The sequence below is a fragment of the Stomoxys calcitrans genome, chromosome 5 (genome assembly GCF_963082655.1).
Source record: "Stomoxys calcitrans chromosome 5, idStoCalc2.1, whole genome shotgun sequence".
In the NCBI taxonomy this organism is placed as follows: Eukaryota; Metazoa; Arthropoda; class Insecta; order Diptera; family Muscidae; genus Stomoxys; species Stomoxys calcitrans.
Window position 1 is genome coordinate 49,181,441 of NC_081556.1, and position 22,425 is coordinate 49,203,865.

General features: G+C 36.6%; 1 protein-coding gene across 6 annotated transcripts in view; it reads left to right on the forward strand.

The window, feature by feature from the left end:
- LOC106088371 (growth factor receptor-bound protein 2) overlaps positions 1-21,286 on the forward strand; it is a 53,145-nt gene extending 31,859 nt beyond the window's left edge. For all 6 annotated transcript variants that reach the window (XM_013253859.2, XM_013253864.2, XM_013253861.2 and 3 more), the window contains exons 3-6: positions 17,387-17,484; positions 17,694-17,813; positions 17,906-18,071; positions 19,901-21,286. In XM_013253859.2, the coding sequence (XP_013109313.1) occupies positions 17,387-17,484; positions 17,694-17,813; positions 17,906-18,071; positions 19,901-20,074 (558 nt within the window). In that variant the 3' untranslated portion in view covers positions 20,075-21,286. The remainder of the gene's footprint in view (positions 1-17,386; positions 17,485-17,693; positions 17,814-17,905; positions 18,072-19,900) is intronic.
- The last annotated feature ends 1,139 nt before the right edge of the window (positions 21,287-22,425 follow it).

The following is a 22,425-nucleotide window of genomic DNA, read 5'->3' on the forward strand; positions in this document are numbered from 1 at the left end:
GAACATTAAAAGGTGCCTCTCTCTTTAGTTTACAGAGAGTTTGGTAGTGTTTCATCAAAAATGAAGTGACTGTATTAAATGAGCTTGTATTAAAGTATCTGCCCAGGTTATGACCAGATTCTTAATCCGACAACGGCACAGCAAAATGCAAATTTTGTCCTTGAACATTCCACTAAGGAACAGGGGCAAACTTCTCACATATCAATGAGTGCCGTCCGATTCAAGTTTAAGCTCAATGATAAGGGGCCACCTTTTTAAAGCCGAGTCCGAGGGGCGTGCCGCAGTGCGACTCCTCTTTGGAGAGAAGTTTTACATGGCATAGTACCTCACAAATGTTGCCAGCATTAGGAGGGGAAAAGCACCGCTGAAAATTTTTTCCTGATGGTCTCGCCAGGATTTGAACCCAGGCGTTTAGCGTCATAGGCGGACATGCTAACCTCTGCGCTACGGTGGCTCCAGTAGTCATTCGTTTATTTTAGTGATGAACAGATTAAAAAAAAGAAGGATTATCATGGGTGTATTCTGAAGTCGTTACGGAATCGAAATTTCCTTTTTATACCCACCACCGAAGGATGGGGTTGTGTTCATTTTGTCATTCCGTTTGCAATACATCGAAATATCCATTTCCGACCCTTTAAAGTATATATATTCTTGATCAGCGTAAAAATCAAGGACGATCTAGACTTGTCCGGCCGTCTGTTTGCACAGATCCTTTTTTTGTTCATAAGCAGGTTAAGTTCGAAGATGGGCTATATCGGACTTATCTTCATATAGCCCCCATATAGACGGATCGGCCGATTTAGGGTCTTAGACCCACACAAGCCACATTTATTTTCCGATTTTGCTGAAATTTGGGACAGTGCGTTGTATTAGGCCCTTCGACATCCGACTTCAATTTGGTCCAAGGTATGCATTTTTCACCGGATTTTGACGAAAGGTGGTTTACATATATACCCAAGGTGGTAGGTATCCAAAGTTCGGCCCGGCCGAACTTAACGCCTTTTTACTTATTCAGATTGTAACGGTGCCGGCTGGCCTCGAAGTCAAGTTCTACTGCACTCTTAAAAATAAATTGGTCATGTACAGTCGGGAGAAGCACTGCATTTAATCAAGATAAAATATATTCCTTCTTGATCAAGGTCATTTGGATACCAAGGAATCCTTCTAATCACAATCGCTCAACTACCGATTGGTAAATAGGATGAGACTGAAAGAAAAGGGAAGGAACAAGTTGACTAAACTTCAATTGTCTTGAATCTTCAACAAGATCGAACGAATCTTTTTAGCAAAAGTTCTGACACATATGATGAGGCTAATGCAACACTGATTTAAACCATCTCCAAGAGAAATAAGGCCAACAATAGTATTATAATTCCAATAATCTTAGTTAATGTTCCTAAGGACAGTTTAACGATGGCGGTTATTGAAAAAGGGGGAAGAAGGGGCATGTGGAGTGTGATAGTTGATGGATCGTCATTGGTATAATCAGATATCATTATGGAATTGCCATATTTGGCCAATATTTGGTCAAATTTCCTTATGATGCCCCATTTTTCAGAGTAATGGGCCCACTGTGGTCAACTGAGAAATAGTGGGCTAAAACCGTTTACAGGAAATATAAAAGGGACTACGGTCCATCCAAATCGATTCAATTTGGAGCCCCAAGTATTAAAGAAACCAAGATACCATTTGTGGCAAAATTTGGTAATTTTTCTTAACGATGCCTATTTTTCAGAGTAAATGGCCCACTGTGGCCAATCGGAAAATAGCGGGCTAAAACCGTTTACAGGAAATATAACAGGGACTACGCTCTTTCTGAATCTATTCAATTTGGGGGCCTATGTATTAAGGAAACTAAGGGCCATTTTTGGCAAAATTTGGTAATTTTTCCATAAGATGAGCCATGGCCCACTGTGGCCAACTGGGAAATAGTGGGCTAAAACCGTTTGCAGGAAATATAAAAGGGATTTCGCTCTTTCCGAATCTATTTAATTTGGAGCCCTAAGTATTAAAGAAACCAATATATTGGCCATTTTTGTTAAAATTTGGCCCATTTTTCAGACCCTTCATTCGAAACTTGAAAGAACTTCGAATGCCATGCCATGGCAGACTGCGTGTCATTTCAATAATTGCTGTTATTGAAATAAAAATTTCACCCTCGGCTTTGGATAACAACTATTACGTGCTTGTTTTAAAGTTTACATTGTTTTATTTTTTTTTTCGTCTCATTACACGATATGATCATATTTGCAAGTTTGTAATTGCATTATAAACAAAAAATGCTTAAAAGTATTATGGAAAATGCAAATTTTGACACGAATTTGTGGTCAAAATAAATTTATTTACAAATAGTAACTGAAAAATAGTATATATTTTAATATGCATGTATTTGAGAAGATTTGATGGTGTTTGTGTAAAATTCAGGTTGCCGCAATTTCAAATATCTGATTGTTTAGTGCTGGTGTTCTTGTATTTATTTCTGTTTAAATAATGTAAAATTTTATTTTTGATGAAAACTAGCTGGCCCGGTGTGCTTCACTACACCCATAAGTGTTTGCGGCTCCCTTTTGGCATGTTTCAAATTTGAAATTGATTTATAATCGTGTTTACCTCTCAAATAACTTTCATTAGAATCTCATATTATCCTGTTTGGTATTTGGGGCGACTCCCAGAAATTCACCGTAATTTTTATATAATTTTCATATTCTACTCTCAAATATCTTTCGTTTAAATCCCATATTTCCCGATCGTTCTACATGTCCGTTTGGGCGTGATTTTTGGGGTGGGTTGACCCCCTTGGGACTTGATCCCAAATTTTTACAAAAGTTTTGTATTCTGGTTTGGGGTATGGGCCAAACCAGAATACGTATTCTGATTGGGGGTATGGGTGGTGTCATGGTGGTGGGATGGCCCCATAGACACTTTTTCCCAAATATTGATATCAAATTCGTACTTTACTCCCAAAGACTTTTCATTTGAGCCACATATTGCCATGGTCAAAAATTTGTCCTCTTTTGGGGGGTGTTTTTGAGAGGGTTGGTCCCCAAACACTTGGCCCTACATTTGGATATCAGATTCGTATTCTACACTCAAATACCTTTTATCTAAGCCCCATATTGGCATGGTCAGTAAATAAGTCCTGTTTGGGGATATTTTTGGGAAGGAGTAGACTTGGTCCCACATTTGGATATCAGATTCGTATTCTACTCGCAAATGCCTTTCATTTGAGTCCCATATTGCCATGGTCGGTAAATATGTCCTATTTAGGGGTTGAAATGGTCCCCCTAACCCTTGGTCCGACAGATATCAGATACGTTTTCTTATCCTAAATATCTTTTATTTGAGTCCCATATTGTCGTGATTGGTCTAAATATATATTTGGTAGGTTTTGGGGGTAAGGCGGCCCCCCTAGGTACCTCATCCGAAATTTGGATACCAAATTTTTATTTTTAGGTTACTATAAGAGAGCACACAAAATTTCACTTTAAGCGCATCACCCCTCACCGAGATCTGGCGTTTCTCAAAATTAGGGTAAGGAGAGGGGTAGGTTCCTACCAAAATTGGTAGGTTTTTATTCTCTTGGTAGGTTGACCTCAAAATTCGCCGGGGATAACCTACATTTATTTAACTTCTTGCCGTTTCTTCGTTAAGTCGTCGTGTATTCGTTAAAAGTGCAGAATAAAACCGTGGCTGGTCGAGGGGCAAAATACTGTTTTAAGGGTTCTCATTGCATCAAAAAGACGAAAGTTCTGATATTGACTGTGACTGGTACGAGTGTCAAGGGATCTCTTTCAAATTCTGGGTAGGTTAGGTTAGGTTGAAAGGAGGGTGCAGATATTAATCCGCCCAATGCCACTATGGACAAACACTTATGCCAGTAATCGGCTTGTTGTGCGCTCTAAAAACTAAAATTCTGGGTAATAAATGCGGCTTTTGTGCGTTCAATAGAAAAACAGGGCTATATGGCAGCTGCATACAAATATGGTCAGATCTGGTCCATACTCAGTTGTTCTGGAGTCCATGCATCTCACTGTAATGGCGAAAATTGGTAGCAAAAGTGCTTTTTTGGTCTCAACCCCTTAAACCTGGAGATCACTTAATCCAAACTCGGCACGGCTGTTTATTGCAATCGTGACAAAAAAACGACTTTTATAAACTTAAGGTTACTTATCGCGATATCGGTATAAAGGATCAGGATATCGATATAAGTAATTACAACAAACAGATGGACGGACATGTCTAGATCGTCTATGAATATAAGGACGGGCTAGTATATATACTTTCTTTGGTTACAAATGTATAAATTGATGTGTTGCTAATGGAATCGCAAAATGGCCAACTCTTTGGTGGTGGGTATAAAAACATATACCGCATTCTTGGATTCTAGAACATTTGGTAGGTTTTGATCGAATTTGGTAGGATTTTTCTCAAATTTTGGTAGGTAATAATTTTCTTAACTGGCAACACTGGTCAACAATACCCAAATAAAGTAATTTTATTTATACAGAAAATTTTGTGGCAATTTTTTTTATACAGAAAATTTCCTCAAAATTTTATTGCTATTGAAATTTTTATTTCAATAGAAAATTTTAACAAAATTTTATTTATAAAGAAAATTTTGTTAAAACTTTGTTTCTTTAGACAATTTTGTCAATTTTTTTTCTATGGAAAATTTGCTCTCGTATTTTTGCAAAACTTCCCAACGGTTTCACTTACTGAATAAATATTAACATTAAATGAAAAACTTCACCAGGCATATTTGGGTTCCTAATACCCCGCCAAAGTTTTCTCGAATATTTCGTAAGATTATTCCTCCAATTGCTCTTTTAGATATTATAAGCGTGTGATCAAATCAGACAACCCCAACATTCAATCTGTCTTTCAGCCAGCCAGTCAGACAACTAGTTCAAAAATTAAACCCCACACAACAACAACAACAACGACAATGGCAATGGCAACAGCTGTGAAACTGCAACATCACAAAAGTGCATTGGCATCCAGATTCGGGCAGCTTAGCCTTGTGCCTGACAGGGTCATTATTTTGATCATTAACCAAAACTTCATCATTATCATGTTAACAATGCTAAATGGCTTACAGTTAAGCGAAGCGGCTATGAGGAGGTTTTGTATGTTCTTCTCATAGCAACATTAACCATAACGACATACGACACACAGCATCATCTTGGGGGCTAGACTGCAATGTTGCTGCTGCTGTGCAGATGCCCAGTCAGTGGTTATCGTTGTAATAAAAGCAGCCCTTGCAATGGACAACAACAAGAAAGAAAAATTTAAAACACTTTTTGATTGCAATGGTTGGACGTTTGTAATATTAAATATTGTAAGGAGGGTGGAATAAAAATTTTTGGCTCAAAAACCAACAGTTTCTTTATATGGGAGTTATGTCTAAACATATGCTGATTTAGCGAATTTACAACCCCAACTGACTGTTGTTGGCCAAGAAGTATTTATGGAAAATGTGAAGCGTCTAGCTTTACTTGTTTAAAAATGAGGGCGCTTTCAATAGATAGATGGACGGAGGGAGGACAGACGGGTAGCCCCACTTTTGGTGGAGGATATAAAACGATCCATGCTATGTTCGCACAACAGCATAAAACTTGGAGCAAAGTTGTTGAAGGTGATAAAGTAACTATTGCAATCAAAACCGCGTAAGTGAAGCGCCAAAAATTTGTCTATTTTGTTTCACTTATCCGTAATTTTCAATTAAGCGTAGTTCGGATAAGCGTATTTCGTTTGCAGTTAAGCGATAAGGTATTAGGAAAGCAAATTTTCACGTTAAGGGCGGTATGCACTTGCCATAAGAAAAGCATTGACATTGAAATTTTTGGTTTGCTTTGTGTTACAGGGTGACATTGAAGACAATGGATATATTTTTGTTTTTAGATTTATTGCTACAAAATTACACTTAATTTTGAAAAATGCGTGGCAGAACGAATGCATAGTTTTTTTGCCATCATGTATTTGCTGCCCAAAATTTTACTTGACGTAAATTTAGTTTCTTCAATTCCAGATAGTTTTCCTTAGAAATGACTACCACTTATACGACTTAAGTTCCATATAAAAACGAAATTTGAGATGTAAGAACTTTATCATATAAGGGTATTTTCAAGTAAGCGATATTTCTCTTAAATGATATCATTTGCATTGAATGACACCAAAAATTAGTGGTTGTTTCCATTAAGTTTCACTTAAGCGGGATTTTGAACAAAAGCGTATTGCAGTTATGCGGTATAACAATAACTGCGACTATCTTCACTTTATTGCCATGCAAATGAAGAGCTTTTGCTAGAGATTGAGAACCCGACTGAGAGTGTTTAAAGCATCTTGCTGGCTCATCATATACATTTTTATAAAATGAGAAAGTTCCTTTTAATTTTTCCCCTGTATTGAAAAAAATATTAACCCAATATAGGATAGGTAGGAATAACATTTTCTGTGAAGATACACAAAATTGTATGATTTAATAAAACTAAACTGGTTGGTTTCTTTTGAAACTTTTTTGTGTTTTGGTTTTTTTTTTGTTTTTTTTTTTTTTTAATTAAAATCTAGTTTGACTAGCATGTGTCCCTCATAAAACTCAACACCATTCTGGCAATGCAAAAGCCTAAAAAAATGCACATGCTCCCAGCGGCCGGCTAGCTTGTCACCGCCATCCGCGACTACTACCATAGTCGTGTGGCATGGTGGCATGTAAACCTAAAACCTGATTGTGGTTGCAACAAATACATTTTGTCTGGATTTGGATTTTCTTTTCTGGCTTGTTTTCTAGGGGTCTGGGGGATCTATAGAATATTGTTTATTTTTTTTTTTTTATTATTCTCCTTTTTTTCTTTTACAGCCTTTTTGCCCTACACTTTCAACAGTTGCCAGGCAAAAGTGCTTATGCTAGGTTTTTTTCTTCTTTTTGTCTTTTTGAGCGCTTTGTTTCCTTTGGAGCTTTGAGCTCCAACGTTTGTTAAACAATCTCGGATTCATTGTTAAGTTTTTGTGAAACTCCTGTTATTATTTGTGAGCCAGACGCCGCCACCCTATCTCCTATTTTTTAAGAGCTCTTATCAGAACACTTTGGGATCGCTGCTCATGTTCAGAATTTAATTTTAATAAATTAATATTGAGTAACCAAAAGAAAGAAATAGTGAATTTAATGCTGTTTCAGAACAATGTGTCTGAGTGGGGTAATCCTTGAACTTTCGTTTTCATTTATGATGAAGAAGTATTGAGTTTTATTTAGTTTTTCACCTTCTCCTATTTTGTGTTGCCGAGCTACCATGTGTCTGAGTGGGGGAGTGGGGGGTAATACTTGAACCTTGCCTTTCATTTGTCTTGGAGAGTTGAAAAAAAGTAGTAATAGTTCAACTAATACAATTTTTTCTAAAGAGAACATTTTATTGAAATTATGAATATATAAACAATTTCTATGAAAGTTTCTCTTGAGAGAACATTTCGTTCAAAATTTCGTCTCAGAAAAATTCATAAAAACTTTTACCTCAGCAAAATTTAAGCCAAATGTTTTTTTGTAAGATTTTTTCAATATTGTCTAAGAAATTGAAAAAAGAAGTTTAAAGCTATTTAGGCTAGGTAAGGTTGAAAAGGGCAGATATTAATCGGATAGTAAGCAGCTTGTTGTGCGCTTTGATAAAAAGTAACCTCGAAAAGGAAAATTTTAAGTTAGGAATTCCGTGCTACTTACAAAATCCTTAATTGTTTTTCATACCATGTCTGGTTCATGTCTGTTATCATGTCCCCACCTAAGTACCGGTGTCTGTTAGCCGCGAAAGTCGGGCAATGACTTAGGGTATCCTTCAACGTCTCATCATCTTCCCCACATGACCTACACATGCCATCACTTGCCGCACCGATTTTGCATAAGTGAGCTCGTAGTCCTATGTGTCCCGTTATGACACCAAAAACTATACTGACCTTCTTCTTACTTCCTTTCTGTAATAGCCTCGTCCACTTACGATACGGATCTTTCCATAGATTTTTCGCCGTCCTACCGTCCACGCCCTTAACTCGGGCAGCGTCGACCCGTTGAGTTAAGTTAACCAAGTTTATTGATGGCAGTCCTCTGGCCTTCACTGTCAAATTGTCTGTTAATTCATTCCCTCTTACTTCGCTATGACCTGGCACCAAAACGATGCGGATTGTGCTTTTCTCAGAGTAGGCGTTAAACTCCTCCTTACACTGGGAGACTGTTCGTGACCTTACCATCCTGGTTGTTATTGCCCAGATGGCCAGTTTACTGTCGGCAAAGAAGTTCATACTCGACGTCCTCGCGTGAACATCACACCACTTCACGCATTCCGTGATAGCCCGGATCTCTGCCTGCATGATCATATTATGGTCAAGCAGTCTAAAACAGATCTCAGTCCCTGGGTTCTCAATGTAGTCCCCCAGGCTTACCCTGTTCTCTAGTTTTGATTCATCTGAATATCATGATCTCCCAGATGCCAATACCAGAGTTCCGTCAATCTAAGACTGTGCCTCTGGCAGCAGTATCTCGCACTGGACATCAAGTGTCATCTAAGGTATCCGATCAGAAAACACTTCTAATTCATCCATGTTTCCTATCGTCGCCTCCATTATACCGCGATGGTATGACATGCTCCCATACTTTATCTATTCTCCCATCACCTAAAGTCTCATAGCAGCAATGGCTGCCTCACACTTAATCTGTATTTCAATGAGTCGCACATCTAGAATAGACTCCAGTGCTCTAGTAGGCGTGGTCCTTATCGTTCCGCCTATGCCCAGACAACATGTTCTCTGAACCTGTTGTATGGTCCTTATGTTGCACTTTTTCTCCATAGCAGTCCACCAAACAACAGAGGCGTTAGTAAGTATTGGTCTAATCACGCTCCTGTAGAGCCCACGGCCGGGTATATAGTGTCCAACATCTGTGAGCCTTCTAAGTTCGCTCTTGAATGTGACACTTCCAATTCAGTTTCCTGTCCAAGATCACTCCTAAATATTTGGACTCGTAAGATATTGAAATCGTTTTATTGAGGAAACGTGGTGCGTCAAATTGTCCTACCTTTGTCTTGCTCGTGAACAATGATATACAATGGTGGAAAAATAATAGGGACAGCATTTACTAAGAATAATATTGAACGAAAAGAGTAAGTAAAAATGGCTACTTCTGTAAAAGGCTGAATTTAAAAGTGATGAATTTTGAACGGTGAACTTAAATTTGGTATGAAATCCCGTTTTTTTCAGCGAGTTCACTTTGAAAATACAATAGGGACATTTATCAAAACGCTGGAATTACTTATGAATTGTCTTCTTTCTGTAACTTAAAAGCAAAAAACATACGGTTTCTACTCATTCAAATGCTTTATTGCATTATTCGTTTCGTAAATTAAAGCATTAGAACCTAAAACAATTGCCAAAGCCTTGGCTTGATTCCACGATATATGGGTTGCTTTCTTTTTGTACAGCGAATCCATGTATTTCTCGGGCGTCCCCTCCTTCGCTGTCCTTGCTGGTTGCAGTCCATGTCATTTCTCGCCATATCATCGCGCGGTCGGCGTAATATGTGACCCAACCAAGTCCATTTTATCTTCCGGATTTCTACATAGTCTAGGTTCTAATGCTTTAATTTACGAAACGAATAGTGCAATAAAGCATTTGAATAAGTAGTAACCATTTGTTTTTCGCTTATATAAGCTGTTAAGTTACAGAAAGAAGACAATTCATAAGTAATTCCAGCGTTTTGATAAATTTCCCTATTATATTTTCAAAGTGAATTCACCGCGAAAATCACCAAAACCAGAACCCGTGATTTAAATGAGATTTATGGATCATTATGGATTGCAACTTGACTACAGTTGGGTTGCCAGAAGACAAAACCACAAAGTAAAAATTCATATTAAGTTGGAAATTTTTGTCAATCTTATTCAACATCATTATTTTTAAAGTTCAGTAAAGATTGTAAAAAAGTACGTATTTCAATATGAAAATAAAAATTTCTGTAACAAATTTGGCCGTTGGCAACGCAGCCGAAGTTGGGTTGCCATTCATAATCGACACATTAATATCAAATTTATTATTATTTATTTTTTATTTTTATTATTTATTATTATATTATGTTCAAAATTCAACACGTCAACGAATAATTAGATTCAGCCTTTTACAGAAGTAACCATATTTACTTACTCTTTTCGTTCAATATTTTTCTTAGTTAATGCTATCACTATTATTTTTTCCACCATTGTATATCATTTTGTTCACGAGCAAGACGAAGGCAGGCCAATTTGGGCCACCACGTTACCTCAATAGAACGATTTAGATATCTGACAAGGTCAAGGAAACTGAATTGGCCTCAATCAGTCCATAACCTGATGTATGTAGCTCCAATAGCATAAAAATTCTTATTCATTATCCGAAGCACATTTAGGTCATTTAGACCAATAGGAGCACCATTTGCATTCTCCTTGCAACTTCAACAAAATTATCCTAAAATTCATCATAAGTTTTTGAAAATTCTAGATTACAAATACGTATTCAAAGACATTTTTTGTTCCGCATATTCTAAAAGAACTCGAAGAACATTCTAAAGAACTCGAAGAACAGCGGAGCGGTCATGTTCAGCTAGCTAACTTCTATAAAATGTACATTTTACAATAATTTTTTTAATTATGTCTATGAAAAACAATAATGAAAATTTTTGGACAAACTTTCTATAAAAATCTATCTTTGATACGTTAAAAAAAATCGCAAGTTTATTTCTGTTATTTGTGAAATGAATGGAGGCTACCGTAGCGCAGAAGTTAGCATTTCCGCGTATGATATTAAACGCCTGGGCTCGAATCGTGGGGGAGAACATTAGAAAATTTGTTCAGCGATGGTTATCCCCTCCTAATGCTGGCGAAATTTATGAGGTCATATTAAAACTTCTCCCCAAAGAGGTGTCGCACTGGGGTACGCCGTTCGGACTCGGCTATAAAAAGGAGACTCCTTATCATTGAGCTTTAAATTTAAATCGGACAGCACTCAGTGATATGTGAGAAGTTTGCCCCAGTTCCTTAGTGGAATATTCATGGGCAAATTTGCATTTTTGCATAAAATGAAATATTCAAAGTCCTGTTATTAAAATTATTGTTTCTTGAAGAATACATTTTCTGTAATTAAATTTGTTCATGATTTTCGACCCTCAAAACCTAAATATATATATTCATTCATGAACGATATTGTTTGTATCGGCATTTATAAGCAGGCCTACATCGAAATGTAGATCAAAATCCCACATACATTTGCGAAATGTATTGAAGTATTATTTGCTTTTCCATTTATTCCTTTTGTTTATGAATGAATGGAAGAATCAAACAAAAGCCAGACAGAATATGGATGAATCTAAATATTTGCATAAATTAATTAAACGGAAAGCGTATAAATAATGCGAAACAATTGAGGAATAGACGAAAAGTCAACCTTAATACATTCATATATTACATAGATACATTCGTATCAACAAATATAGTGGTCATAGAGACGGCATGTTTTATGCAAAACAAAAAGATACATATAAGTATTTACATTACAATATATGGATTTGGGTTATGTTTACCGTAATAATTTTAGTCTTTTATCTGTATCTATAAAATCAAATGAAAAAAGAAATTCAGCATATGAGCAACATGTAATACTTCAGTGCCCCCCATAGCCAAATTTTCAAAAACACTATCTTGGAGAAAAGGAATCCAAAAACACGAAACTACAATAGTATAAAACTTTGGGGTCGAATAACCTGGGGAGTGTCCCCACCCACATAACCCCCAAATTGACATGTAACACGGTTACTGAAATGGGACTGCAATAATTTTTTGCTAACAGCAAATGTTTTCTGGTGTTTTCAGAGGTTAAAATGCTAATAGTAGTGCTTCCAAATATTGTTTACTAAATCTTATCTTTTAATTATTAAGGTTCTGGACTACAATTTTACCCAATTTTCTAAAATTTTATAATTTTTTAGTGATTTCAAGTGACACCAAACAAATATTCTGCTAAAATTTACGCATAAAGTTTCCAAAAAGAAAGATTTAATATGTAGGAAGTGATTAAACTGTCGTTTTGTAACTTTGTCCATGAACATTCTATTAAGAAACAGGGGCAAACTTTTCACATATCAATGAGTGTTGTCCAATTCAAGGTTAAGCTCTTTCTATCCGAACGGCATTGCAAAGTGCCACGCCTTTTGGGAAGAAGTTTTTACATGACATTGTACCTCAAAAAAATCAACAGACAGTGTTTGCTAATCTAATCTCTCTGGGTATATGAAGCTGATAAGAAAAGAACAAGTAAGAGCGTGCTAAGTTCAGCCGTGCCAAATTTCATATAACCTCCACCATCGCATTTGTCGAGTTCTTTACCCCGTATCTCTTTTAGTCAAACAAAGGATAATGGAAAAACAATTGCTATGCCATTGGAACTATAACAAGTTGAATAATTGAAAAATTAATTGAATTGAATGTTGTAGACCATAGTAGAAGTCATTGTATAAAATTCGGAAAAGAATTGCGCCCTTTAGGGGCTCAAGAAGTAAAATCTGGAGATCACTTTATATTGGAGCTGTATCAGGCTATAGACCGATTGAGACCATATTTGACTTGCATGTTGAAGGTCATGGGAGTAGCCGTTTAACAAAATTTGGATAAGAATTGCGCCCTTTAGAGGCTTCGGAAGTAAAATCGGGAGATCGTTTATATGGGAACTATATAAGTTTATGGACCGATTTAGACCATACTTGGCATAGTTATTATGAAACAAAACAAAACACTTAACGCACAATTACAGCCAAATTGTGCTCCCAAGAGGCTCAAGAAGTTAAGATCCCAGATCGGTTTATATGGCAGCTATATCAGGTTATGGACCGATTTGAGCCATATTTAGCACATACGACATCACAACACCTCATGCAAAATTTCTGCCAAATCGGATAAGAATTACGCTCTCTAGTGGCTCAAGAAGTCAAGATTCAAGATCTTTTTATATGGCAGCTATATCAAAACATGTACCATTTACAATCCCAACCGACCCACACTTATAAGAAGTATTTGTGCAAAATTTTAAGCGTCTAGCTTTACTCCTTCGAAAGTTAGCGTACTTTCGGCAGACAGACGGACGGGCGGACGGACACGGCTAGATCGCCTTAAAATGTCATGACGATCAAGAATATATGTACTTTATGGAATCTTCGACGAATATTTCGAGGTGTTACAAACGGAATGATGAAATAAGTATACGCCCATACTATGGTGGAGGGTATAAAAATTGGTCCATTTGGAGGCCACCATTCCTCCAAAACCCGCAGACAGAACATGTATACCGATACCCGACACGGGATAGCTGTGAGCATCACGCGCAACATTGGATCCAATCTGTGTGGTATTCATTGCTGTCAAGAGAAGCTTAGCTGCGAGCTACCGGGCGCGTCCACAGGTTGCGGATAGTGAAATGCTACATTAGGCAATCGCGGACAATCAGCGCTATCGAGAGGAGAGTCTTAGTGAAAGGTCGGGCGGCTCCGGCTCTTGGACAAATATTGAGTGGCTGTGATGCTCGCCTTTAAATAACCAATGGCCAACCTTTTCTCGCGGCGATCGGACCTTTGGACCGGAAGGAGCACCACATCAACATGAAAATGTGGCTACAACAACAACAACCGACTGGGGCAATATGGGTATTAAATGAAAGGTATTTTAAATAGAGTAAAGATCTGATATAAAAAAGGGGCCATGATGTCTGGGCCGCTCTAACCAAAAAGAAAAACAACAACTAAAAAAGTACTAAGTTCGGCTGGGCCGAATCTTGGGTACCCACCATTCTGCTAAAATATGGTAACTATATCTAGTTACAGACCTAATTGGACCGTACTTGGTGCAGTTGTTGAGAGTCATAACAGAGCACTATATGCAAAATTTCAAATCGGATAAAAATCGCGGGTTGTATGGGCTCAAGAAGTCAAACCGGGAGATCGGTTTATATGGGAGCTATATCATGTTCTTGACCGATTTAAACCGTCCTTGGCACAATTGTTGGGAGTTATAACAGAACACTATGTACAAAATTTCAGCCAAATCGGATGAAAATTGCAGCTTCCAGGGGCTCAAGAAGTCAAATCGGAAGATCGGTTTATATGCGATCTATATCAGGTTATACACAGATTTAAACCGTATTTGTCACAGTTATTGCAAGTCAAAAAAGAACACTATGTGCAAAATTTCAGCCAAATCGGACAAAATTGCGGCTTCCAGGGGCTCAAGAAGTCAAATCGGGAGATCGGTTTATATGGGAGCTATATCAGGTTATAGACCGATTTGGACCGTACTTGTCTCCGTCGTTAGGAGTCTTAATAGAATACTATGTGCACAATTTCAGCCAGATCGGATGAAAATTGAGGCTTCTAGGGTCTACAGAAGTCAAATCGGGATATCGGATTATATGGGAGCTATATCATGTTCTTCACCGATTTGGACTGTACTCGGCACAGTTGTTGCAAGTCATAACAGAACACTATGTGCAAAATTGCAGCCAAATCGGACAAAAATTGTGGCTTCTTTGAGCTCAAGAAATCAAATCGGAAGATCGGTTTATATGGGAGCTATACCAGGTTCTTGGCTGATTTTAACCGAACTTAACTCAGTTGTTGGAAGTTAGAACACCACTTGCAAAATTTCAGCCAAATCGGATAAAAATTGTGGCTTCCATGGGTTCAAGAAGTCAAATCAGGATATAGGTTTATATGGGAGTTATATCCAAATCTGAGCCGACATGGCCCATTTGCAATCCCCAAGGACCTACGTCAATATAAAGTATCTGTGCAAAATTTCAAGCAGCTGGCTCTATGCGTTCGACCGCTATCATTATTTCGACAGACGGACGGACGGACAGTTGGAATCAGAATTTCGAGACGATCAAGAATATGTATATATACTTTATGAGGTCCTGGATCAATATTTCGAAGTGTTACAAACGGAATGACTAGATTAGTATACCCCCATCCTATCCTATGGTGGTTGGTATAAAAAACTAAAATAGGCATGTACACTCATACAAGACTGCTGGTAGTAACAAACACTGTCTGCTGACTGTTCGTTTTTGATTTTGATGCTATTTCAGCAATAATTCTGCTTTTGAGGCCCAGGAACTCTGCGAAAATGATGGGGTGCGTCCAGAGCGATCTGGGTCTGAGTCGAATGGGTTGATATAAATCCTAGCTCTGTCGGTGTTGAGGCAGCTGCATCTGCCGGAACGTTGTTGAACCAAAAGTACTCTGGTTTGCCGGGGGAAGCCTATTTTTTGGTGCAATGGTTGGTGGTCGTTCTCCAAGAGCCCATTCACCCGGTAGCTATTCACTGTATCTGCTACCATATCTGAATGCATGTTGTCTACACCCGCTTAATATGCAGCAGGATCTAGAGGTTCTCTCTTGTGTCGCTGAACTTTTGCTCTAGATCATGTATATCCATCTTAAGGTTTGTGAGCTTTAGATGCCTATCCACAAGATGGTGATTAGACAGCATATAGCACGGGTAGGATCTTAGTCTCCTGATGGAGGTGGTTCACGTGAGAACTGAGGAGACAGCCGAAGACAGTTCGAAGTGACAGATCTATTATTCCACTGCGTGCCACATAGTTGACGTGATCACACTTACGCTGCATGAGACACGTAGGCCGATTGAGACAATATAGGACTAAATGAAATGTTTTTAACAGTAGAGTTCGAATCTGATATTTATATGAGGAATCCATTATCTGGGTGTCAGCCTCACACTCAAAACCCCCTCAAAGACGACATGTAGAACAATCGTGACCATATTGGACTCAAATATTATGTCTTTAACAGTAGAGTACAAGTTTTATATTATCATTTATTTATATTACATTATTTATTTATTGCTTATAGCCAAATGTCTAGGGAATGAATATAAATAAAAACAAGTAAAAGCGTGCTAAGTTCGGCCGGGCCGATTCTTGGGAACCCACCACTGTGGATTCTGCTAAAAATATATTCAAAATAAATTTAGTTGAAAGGCATAATTTTATTCTACATACCAAACTTCTGCAAACAACAGCTTCTAGGATCCGAACAGACAGGGATGATCGAGAGACCGGTTTACATGGGAGCTATATCACGTTATAGACTGATTTGCACCGTATTTGGTACAGTTGTTGGAAGTCGTAACAGAACACTGCACGCCAAATCGGACAAATATTGAGGACTCAAGAAGTCAATTCGGGAGATCGGTTTATATGGGAGCTATATCAGGTTATAGAACGATTTGCACCGTACTTGGCCTTTAAATTCATTCATTCATTCAAAATTTCAGCCAAATCGGCCATAAATTGGGTCGAATGTTGGGAGGCCTAAAACTACTCGCTGTTTCAAATTTCAGCGAAATTGGAAAAACATAAAGCTTGTATGGGCATCAGACCCTTTTTCGGCAGATCGGTCTATATGGCAGCTATATCTAAATATAGTCCCATTTGAACCATATTGGGTCAGATATCGGAAAGCCTTCAACTACTCACTGTTTCAAATTTCAGTGAAATCGGATAAAAATTAAAGCATTTATGGGCATTAGACCCATTATCGGGAGATCGGTCTATATAGCAGCTATATCTAAGTATACTCCGATCTGAACCATATTTATATCAGATGTCAGGAGGCTTGAAATAACTCACTGTTTCAAATTTCAGCGAAATCGGTTAAAAAATAAAGCTTCCATGGGCATCAGACCCTTTTCGGCAGATCGGTCTATATTGCAGCTATATCTAAATATAGTCCGATCTGATCCATATTGGGTCAGATATCGGGAAGCCTTAAACTACTCACTGTTTCAAATTTCAGTGAAATCGGATAAAAAATAAAGCATTTATGGGCATTAGACCCTTAATCGGAAAATTGGTCTATATTGCAGCTATATCGAAATATGGTCCGATTTGACACGACCCCGTTCGCTCTGCTGCGCCTTCCTTCTTTGGCACAGATACGAATTTTTGATGCACGCTGGTTAAGTTCTTGAAAATTTTGTCTCAGAAACTAAAATAACAATATGCTTGTCGGTATTGACTTCACCTAAGGGTTTAAGAGGATTTACTTTTATAGAAAAATAGCCGGTTTTTTTAAAAACCTCATAAACTTAAACCGGTATGGAAAAAGACGGTTTATTAAACACCCTTTATAAAAGTTCATTGGGTTCTGGCACTTTCTGCATCCATGTGTCGATTTAACAATTCAGTCTTCTCTTTATGTAGTAACATCTATGAATCATTTTTAATATAAAACTGGAATATTAATATGAACCAAGTTTCAGCTTAACATACTTTCCATTAAAAAATTATAATATTTGAATTTTTCCTATTACAGATTTTAAATATGGAAGATGATTCAAATTGGTATCGTGCAGAACTCGATGGCAAAGAAGGTTTAATTCCCAGCAATTATATAGAAATGAAAAATCACGAGTAAGTTTCCTTAACGTATAACAATATTTTTTTAATTTTTTTATTCGAGATCAAAAAGAATTCTTTTTTAAAAATCATTTTAATTTTAAACAGGCAACATCATTATCTAATTTTTATTTTTATTGCTCAGACATACATCAATTTTTTTTATTTCTTTTCATTAAATGATTATTAATTACTTTCTTTATTGCCTTCATGGTGGTGGACAGCTGGTACTATGGTCGCATAACCCGCGCCGATGCTGAGAAATTATTATCAAATAAACATGAAGGCGCTTTCTTAATACGTATCAGTGAATCCAGCCCGGGCGATTTTTCATTATCGGTTAAGTAAGTGTGTTGTGAGATGGTCCAATTGGCGTGACATTTTAATGTATGGTACATCTTTATTTATATGCATTCAATTTCTTTTTGTTTTGTAGGTGTCCCGATGGTGTTCAACATTTTAAGGTATTACGTGACGCACAAGGTAAATTCTTCCTTTGGGTGGTTAAATTTAATTCTCTAAATGAATTGGTCGATTATCATCGAACGGCAAGTGTATCGAGATCACAAGATGTCAAACTAAGAGATATGATACCTGAAGAGGTGAGTAACCATGATATGAAGTAGATGGTAAAAGAGAAGGGAAAGAATTATTATTCATATATTTGTAAAAAAAAAACCATCCGAAGTTCTGTAACTTGGTTTTATATCGAGAAAAATGGATATGTTTTCATGTTTAAAGCCAAAACTTTAAGAACCAACATCATTCGTCCTGTTCTTGAGGATGCATTGAGATAGAACAGGGAGTAGACGATGAGACCATCACCCACTCCCTATGGAGGTCATCCCGATAAACCTCCACCAGAGCGACACAGCTACTTACGCTCTGATGGAGATAATCATCAAGGGCAAGATTTATATTGCCTTAATTCAGGAGTCATGGGCGACCAGGAACAAAGTTTCTGTACTGACCCATATCAACTACCAATTGTTCTATGCTAACACTGGTATTCGGCCGAGGACCTGTGTTATTTGTCATAAAAATTTAAATTATGTATTTTCCCCAGAGTTGTTAACATCGGATGCAACAGTGACAAGACAGAGAGACGGTGGAGCAATCACTTTATCTGCCTTTTGACTCTCCGACTCTGCCACTTACGTAGGAGTTGCAACGTTTGGTGAGGAAAGCATAACAGCCAGGAAATAAGGTACTAATATGGTGCGATGCGAACTCTCACCACATTTCGTGGGGTAGTACCAACACTAATAAGCGGGGCCAAGCCCTGGCCAAGTTCTTGAATACTAACGACCTAATAACACTTAATATTGGTAACACCGCTACCTTTGTTAATAGGATTAGGGAGGAGATTTTAGATGTGACAATATGTTCGGTAATCTAATCGATGAAGTTCAGGATTGGAGGCTCTCCATGAATCATTGAACCCAATAAATACCTTTTTGGGTATTTTTTTGGTATTTATAATTTTGCAGATATCTTGGGTATAAAGACATTTTCCAAACAATTTTTGATGATTTCGTATTCTTTGTATATAAAGCTGACCTTCTAAACTCCTAAAATCGGATTTTAGTTATATATAGCCGCTATATAGACCGATTTCCAGATTCCCTATTGTGTGAAGTGCTGCTGCCCTATAAAATAATCACCCGATATCCCGATATAGGGTATTGAGGACATAAAAGATCCATTTATTACCAGAATACACTGTACCAAATTTCATCGAATTCGGGTAATAAATGGATCTTTTATGGCCTCAATACCCTATATCGCGAGATCGGGTGGTCGGTATATAGGACAGCTATATCCAAATATAGTCCGATCTGAACCGCACTTCACAGAAATGTATAGGGATCTACCAGAACCAATTTATTGCCTCAAGACTTTAAGTCTAGAGATCGGTCTTTATAGCGGCTATAACTAAAATCCGATTTTATGAGATCAGAAGTTCAGCTTAATATACAAAGAATACAAAATCATCAAAAATTGTTTGGAAAATTTTTTTATACCCAAGATATCTACTTATAAATACCCAGGGTTGGTAAATACCCGGGTGTTTACCCAATTTACTGGGTAAATACCTTTTTATTATTTACCTATCGCCCATCTCTCTCACGACGTAAAACGAACGAACGCGTACATTGAGGCGGCATCCCTTGCCGATGAACGATTCCATCGGATCAATGCGGTGCGTACAACCGGCTGCCATGGATGTATGCCCATAGCGGTATGGATGAGGCTGTTTAAAATCCAGAACCTTTTGTCAAACACATAACCTAAAAGTAAATCTTCCACAGAAAGAGAGACAATCAGGGTCTCTGGTGGAGGATATATAAGATTTGATAAGTTTCTTGTTAGTGGTTGTAAACATTACGAACGATTTTCTTAAAATATGTTCTCTTTTTTCTATTTCCAGTTACTTGTACAAGCTTTGTACGATTTTGTGCCACAGGAATCCGGTGAATTAGACTTCAGACGTGGTGATGTTATCACCGTAACAGATCGCTCCGATGACAATTGGTGGAATGGTGAAATTGGCAATCGTAAAGGCATTTTCCCAGCTACCTATGTAACGCCATATCATTCATAATTATTGCTTAAACATAATATCATCAACAACAGCAACAACAACAACAACTCCCACAACAGTAACAGCAATAACTTAAAAACACAACAACAAAAACAAATTTATACAAAACTAAATCCTATTAAATTATAAACAACAACAACAACAAAACAGAAAATAAATTATACATACACACACAAAACAAGCATACATTCATACGTACATTTATCGAATAAAACCAATGCAAAAATATTAAAAGTGAAAAAATACCATCCTGCTCCCGAATTTCATGAACTCCATAAAATGAAAACAAACCCCCCCCCCCAAAAAAAACACATTGTAAACACCGTAATTTAAAAACAAAACAACAACAGCAATTTATTTTAATTAAAAGAAAAGAAAAAAATTAAACGCCACATACATATACACACATACCACATAATCTTATGTTTAAATAAAAAAAGATTGAAAGCATATTAATATTATTATATTATAATATAAATAAATAAATAATTACCACTCTCATAAACACACACACACACACACTGACAAGAAAGCCAACTGAAAACTCCGTAAAACTGCATTTGTTTTTTATGAAAAAATAGAGAAAATAAAACGAAAAAAAACCGAGGACAACAACAGCAACATAAACAATTTTTTTTACTTAAAAAACAAAAATGTAATGTAAACCCGAAAAAAGTAATAAAAACTATTTTTTAGTAAAACAAAACAAATTTTTTACCTAAAGTTTAAAAAAAAGCGAAAACGTATAAAACCGAGATATACAAAAACGTAATAATTTATATACATACATATATATATATATATATAAATAAATAACTAAAAACTATACAAATAAATCGTAAACATTATTTTATAACGATTTCAAATCATCATTTGCTGCTAAAACCGAAAGATATTTCAAAACAAAAATGTGTTTCAAAAAAACAAATGAACATCAACAGAAAAATGGAAATTTCTAAATTTATTTTATTTTCGTTTGCTTCCATTTTCTTTCTACTGTATTTTAAAGTAAATTAACTCAACTAAGAACGAACTGCTGTTCTTTATACAACATCAACAAATTGCCATATTTTTTAGAAAAAGAAAAGAACTACTAAATGCGTGCATACTTTAAAAATATTACAAAAACAAAAACAAAGTCTTTTATGTTATTAAAAATAATTTATAAAGAATTGTTTAAATGATAAAACAAAAACAAAAAATAAAACTATAACAAAATTTATTTTACCAAGAGTCCTCCTCGTATAAGTTTTAAAACAGCTTTAAATATAAAACAAACATGATTTTCCTAATATTGTTTTTTTTTTTCTTTTGGTATTTTAAAAAACAAGATATTTTTAGGCCCTATTCCTTTTTTAGTTTTCAAATTCAATTCAATTTAATTGAATACAATGGCACTTAAGTGAGGCCCCAGAATGAGGGTGGTGAAAAAAAAACTAAATTCAATTTAAATTGATAAGAAACTAAGTGTAGTTTTGCGTTTACAGAAATAAAATCCTAAATGTAATTGTTATCGACTTTCGACAACATTTGTACTTTCGACTTTGAGGGCAACATTTGCCCTTACTACCAATCCCTGTCATTGGACTCATATTCTGTCGCGAAGAGCTGTTATTATTTGAGGTGGGTAGCCCGCATAAATTAGGTTAGGTTTCTAGCCGCTTCGCTCGACCTTTCAGATCTATTGTGTTCGCTCTTGAAAAAGGTAGAAGAGAAACTGATAAAGATTCACGACTGCATGGTACAAGACAGCAAAAATCAACAAAAAAAAAGAAAGTAACGCAAAGAACAAAAATAAGAAACTCACCATTTGCTGAGCACCATCACAGATTACGTATATTTGCATAGCAACACAACTACTTTGCATGTCATCACTGCACATATACAGCCCTATTCTGAATAACAATTCCCTGGGAGTTTATTCCCTACTCCCTTTTCCCCTATTCTGAAAAACAATTTTCTGGGAGTTTTTTCTCTAGTTGGTGGCGGATAGAAACGCTTTTGTTGTCCCAAATGGAATTTGGCATATAACTTTTACCATTTTCTAGTTTTTGGGCTATGCGGACTTTGTTTTTGGCATCCTAGGAATGGAAGTGTCTAAAAAAACTTCGAAAAGGAAAATCTCTCCCAGGGGAAAAAGTAGCTATTCTGAATCGATATAAAAGGGAGAGTGAGGCGACAAATCTTGGAAAAATTCCCCCAAACAAACGAAAGGGAGTTAGGATAAAAAATTGTGAATTTTATGTTTTATAAAAAAAAATGGTACCACTTCTTATTACTTATGAACAATTTAAAATATATGGAAATTAGTTTTAACTTTTTCATCAAAAACAAGTACAAATTTTGTTGGG